This window comes from Sinocyclocheilus rhinocerous, unplaced genomic scaffold, assembly GCF_001515625.1.
Source record: "Sinocyclocheilus rhinocerous isolate Xijiao unplaced genomic scaffold, SAMN03320098_v1.1 scaffold1533, whole genome shotgun sequence".
Taxonomy (NCBI): Eukaryota; Metazoa; Chordata; class Actinopteri; order Cypriniformes; family Cyprinidae; genus Sinocyclocheilus; species Sinocyclocheilus rhinocerous.
In genome coordinates this window covers 486476-491263 of record NW_015656115.1, presented here as the reverse complement: position 1 = coordinate 491263, position 4788 = coordinate 486476, and the positions used below count along the sequence as shown (strand labels likewise).

At 37.9% G+C, this 4788-nt stretch overlaps 2 protein-coding genes across 2 annotated transcripts in view; one reads left to right on the top strand and one right to left on the bottom strand.

Annotated features, from left to right (window-relative positions):
* Window positions 1-563: 563 nt before the first annotated feature.
* On the top strand, window positions 564-3709 carry LOC107719331 (heme oxygenase-like). Its single transcript, XM_016526728.1, has 7 exons — window positions 564-796; window positions 876-918; window positions 1188-1299; window positions 2183-2398; window positions 2491-2763; window positions 3314-3362; window positions 3445-3709. Exons 2-7 carry the CDS (start codon window positions 878-880, stop codon window positions 3570-3572), a joined length of 819 nt encoding a protein of 272 aa, XP_016382214.1. The 5' UTR covers window positions 564-796; window positions 876-877; the 3' UTR covers window positions 3573-3709.
* Window positions 3710-3908: 199 nt separating this feature from the next.
* LOC107719335 (DNA replication licensing factor mcm5-like) overlaps window positions 3909-4788 on the bottom strand; it is a 13313-nt gene continuing 12433 nt past the window's right edge. Inside the window, exons 15-16 of the mRNA XM_016526732.1 lie at window positions 4464-4591; window positions 3909-4337 (exon numbers count right to left, since the gene is read on the bottom strand). Of these exons, the coding sequence (XP_016382218.1) occupies window positions 4236-4337; window positions 4464-4591 (230 nt within the window). The 3' untranslated portion in view covers window positions 3909-4235. The remainder of the gene's footprint in view (window positions 4338-4463; window positions 4592-4788) is intronic.

Sequence of the window (4788 nt, the reverse complement as noted above, 5' to 3'; positions counted from 1 at the left end):
TAATAAGAAACTAGAAACCAGCCACTAGTCGTTTCTGGCAGCTGCCAGAGTTCGTGGCAGCTGCCACGGTCTTTCTCGCCGTTTCTGCTGTTTGCTCGGTAAAACTACACTGTTCTCAGTGGCGTGCGGTGGTGGTGTTTTTAAACTGATGAGGCAAAGTTCCCACAATTTTATTATTATTATTATTATTATTGCCAGTGGCAGCTGGGGATGCCACCGGAAGTGGCGCTGCGACCTGCCGCTGCCAGGATTTGCGCTTGCTCTCTCTCTCTTTTCTCAGGCAATAAGTAACTATGTGCATTGTCATGGTTTTGAGGTTTTAAGGTAGTAATGCTTCACTGTCTGCTGTGTCATGTTTAGAAACACCAATAGTGAAAAACAGCACAGTCATGAAATCATAGTTCACACTCAGACACCCACAACACAGAAACATTTTAACGTTATAAGACGTACTACATTTAATAATATACTTTTCAACACACTTTCTAACTTTACAACCTTATAAACAAACGGATTCAAAAATGCTGGTGGATTTGTTTAACCTCACGTGACTCACATTGCTTAGTCGTGAGAAACTGCTGAGATTTCTCAGTCGAAAAAACGCCCAGTCATGGTTAGTGTAAGCATGTGGAACTGCCTCAACATTTTCACTTCCCTTCTCGCTAGATCTAGTGACTCAAATAGGAAGGAGAACGTATAAAAATGAAGTGAGGCGGTCAGGGAAACCATAGCCACAGCGACCACTGTGAAGGCAATACAGGACGATAGACCTACTGCAAGAAAAACAACAGCACAAGTAAGACCATGTCAAAACTTCATTTATATCCGTTACAGGGCACATGGTGACATTTGATAACAAATATCTGTTGTTTTAGGAATGGAATCCACGAAAAGCAAACCAAGAGATGCCACTGGCAGGTAAAATGCTTTTTATTTTCATACAGCCGCGATATTTGAATGAAACCACATTAATTTCATCATAATAATTATGAATACTATTCAAGCCCGAAGTAAATCATACCAAAAATACGAAGCAGATGTGTAGCAATTGCAGATGTAACGTTAGTGGATGTTGCAGTGCTAGATATAGGCTCAATGAAGACAAGTCGAGTGGGTGATTCTTACCAGCATAAGCTTATCTGTTCAGTTAACAACTAATGAGGGATTGTGGCTTGTTTCCTCCACAGTGATCTGTCTGAGCAGATAAAAGCAGCCACCAAAGACATTCATGTCAGAGCTGAGAACACACAACTGATGCTCAACTACCAGAAAGGACAGATCACGCAAACACAGTACAAGGTAAACCTACAGAAAATCAATAAATGGTACTAGATGAACTATATATCAAACAATAACGGGACTTAAAGTAATGTTTTTAAGAAATGTTTTAGAACATTCAAAAATGAACAAACAAAAAGCACCAAAAGATCATGGAAGCACATGTAACATGGCAGTACTATGTAAGTACCTTAGGGTCCTAAATATACCATGGTAATATAGTAACAAATATAGTATTCAGTGCTATGGCTTATATCAAACTACCATAGTAATACCATCTAAGGGCTAATAACTGATTGATCTTCGATTATTTCTTTGATTATTAATCAATTTACTGGATAAAAATAGTAAACATTTAAACATTATATTTATAATTATATTATAAAAACATTTTATTTCCTATAACTTAGTGAGTTAAGAATGACGCTGAAAGTTCAGCTTTGATCAGAGGGATATATTACATTTGAAAATAAATTAAAACAGAAAAGTTATTTTAAATTGTAAGAATGTAATATTGGTGTGTTTTCCGTTTTGAACTTGACTTGTCAAAAAAATAAAAAATAAAAAAATAAATCTTACCAAGCCCAAACTTGGTACTTTTTATATTGAGGGGGAAAATATTTTGTACTATTGCTGAATATAATTTTTTGAGTTTCTTCTGTTGATCACAAAAGAATTACATTTATAACAATTAATAACAAAAGATATTTTGAATAATGTTGGTAACCAAACAGTTGGCTTCCATGCTACAGATTTGGCACAGCTTGAGGCTGAGTAAATGATGATACATTTTTCTCTTTTTTTAATGGGGGAGGGGACTATCCCTGAAGACGTCTGAAGTACAGCCACAGTCATTTTTTGAGTACTAAAAGCTATCTTTAACTATGTAAATGTATGTTTCCAGCTCCTGCTGTGTTCTCTGTATGAGATCTACCGAGCGCTCGAGGAAGAGCTGGACAGGAACGCCGATCATCCCGCAGTTCAGCCCATCTACTTCCCTCAGGAGCTGGCCAGACTGGAGTCTCTGGAGCTGGACCTGGAGCACTTCTTCGGACCCCACTGGAGGAAGAGAGTAACAGTGCCTGCCGCCACTCACAGATACACCCAGAGACTGAGAGAGGCGAGTCTGGGAACGATCTCTTTAAGGAAATGAAATTGCATTTACGTTCCAGTGATTCTCATTCTAACTCGGTGCTCTCGGTTCCCCTTTAGATTGGCAAGAACAGCCCGGATCTCCTGGTGGCACATGCATATACGCGCTATCTTGGTGATTTGTCAGGAGGACAAGTGCTGGGCAAAATTACCCAGAAATCTTTGGGACTGAGTGGCAACAAGGGAGTTTTGTTCTTCTCGTTTCCTGGAGTGACGAGCCCCAACAGATTCAAGCAGCTGTACAGGAGCAGAATGAACAGCATCGAGTTAACAGAGCAGCAGAGACGGGAAGTGCTTGACGAGGCCACCAGAGCTTTTGAGTTCAACATCGAGGTGAGCAATGACATCTTACACTCACATAAAAGAAATTCATACTTTTATGTAGCAAGGATGCATCCGTTTGATCAGAAGTCGCAGTAAAGACAGTTACATTACAAAAGATACACAGTTCAAATAAATGCTGTTCTTTTGAACTTTCTATTCATCAAATAATTCTGAAAAAACAAAATCCCAGTTTCCCAAAAAAATATGAACCGTTTTCAACATTAATAATAATGCAAACTGTTTCTTGAGCAGCAAATCAGCATATTAGAAGGATTTCATGTGACTCTGAAGACTGGAGTAATGATGCTGAAAATTCAGCTTTGAAATCACAGGAATAAATTACATTTTAAATATATATTCAAATAGAAAAGTTATTTTAAATGGTAAGAATATGTACAGTATTAGTTTTTACTGTATTTTTGATCAAATAAATACAGCCTTGGTAAACTCGACTTGTCAAAAACTAATTTTTTTTTCTTACAAACCCCAAATTTTTGACATGTATAGAAGAGGTGAGACTTTAAAGGTTGACATAGTTTGTATTTGTCATTTCAAACAGGTTTTTGATGATCTTCAGAAAATGCTGAGCATCACAGGGGAAGCTTCAAGTGAGTTTCAAGAAATACAAATCATTAAATGCTTTGAAACAGTAAATATACAAGATAATGATACTATTTTGCTTTTGTTTAGGTGACAAAGGAAATGACGCTGCAACCAAAACGGAGTCAAAAACCTTCTCCAGCTCTCCAGTGCTACAGTTCGCATTGGGTGTGGGAATCACTTTGGCAACTGTTGGAATGGGAGTTTATGCTTTTTAATTCATAACATTTTCGACCATTTTTTAACGTCTTTATTCTATGACGACAAGGTCAAATCTACAGGCTGATCTTTAACAAACAATCATGGATATTATAAAACATGCACCCAGTAATAAATCAGGTGCATCAAGTAATTTTTTATTTTTTTTTTTAAGTGAATTTTCAAATAGTTTTATAGAAAAGTATCATGTTAACACTCACCTTTTTAAAATGCTCATTTACCTTTGTAACTGCTTTCGATGTATTTCTGTGAAATGCAATAAAGCTATTTTTTACGTTCAACACTGATTTGTCTTTTTTGCTAAGAGACACAAAAATGATTTCTTAAATGCTTTATTATATGCTTTATTATGTTTCCATTCAAAACATGACCATATCTTTACTTTGCCACAGACCTGACAGTCAAATTAGATTTTCCACTGAAAAACCACATTAAGACAGTAAAGCATACCGTCACAATGGTAACATACTCAATTCATTCCAAGCTTTGACAGAGCAAGATGAGAATCATTTCTCAGCAAACAGTAAGAAGGATAAACAGGACATTTCTCCAGCAATAAAGTGTCCAAACCACTATGTACAATAAATCTGAATTGTGTATCATTTTTCATCTGCCCATCAGCTCTCGGGTTCTGCTGACAAACACGATCACACAACATGTGTTCACTTGACCCTGTAAAGAACCTTCCTCTGCATGCGGTGCTGCAGTTCACCCCTCCTCATCATCAGATGAAGGACTTTGTGAATGGCGTGTTCTGGATATTTCTGTTCAGAGAAGAGGAGGAAAGCATTTTATTGACGATGTAATCACACATATACACAATGTATCAACTAAAACAGTGATTTGAGGAGTTCGCCAGGCTGTGGCCAGCTCCCGGAGCTTTAACTCGCCTGTTTGGTGAAGTCCTGTATGATGCTGTGCTCAGACACCTGGGAGCCGATGGCGAAGCGTCTCTTCAGCTGCTTTTCTATGCGAGAGATCATCTCCTGATCCGCCGGAGTGGTAAATCCTTCAACACCTACAAACATACAGCACTGCTACATCAGACTCTCCACAGACATTTACACAGGCTAGAAAGTGCTGGGCTGGTTCTCTATGATGTACTGAACATTGTTGCTACAAATTTCAGAGTTTTAAATGTGGCTTGTAGTCATTTTTGCTGGCTAACATAATTGAGGATTTGTCAACTTGGGAGAATGATTCGAGATAAGCTGG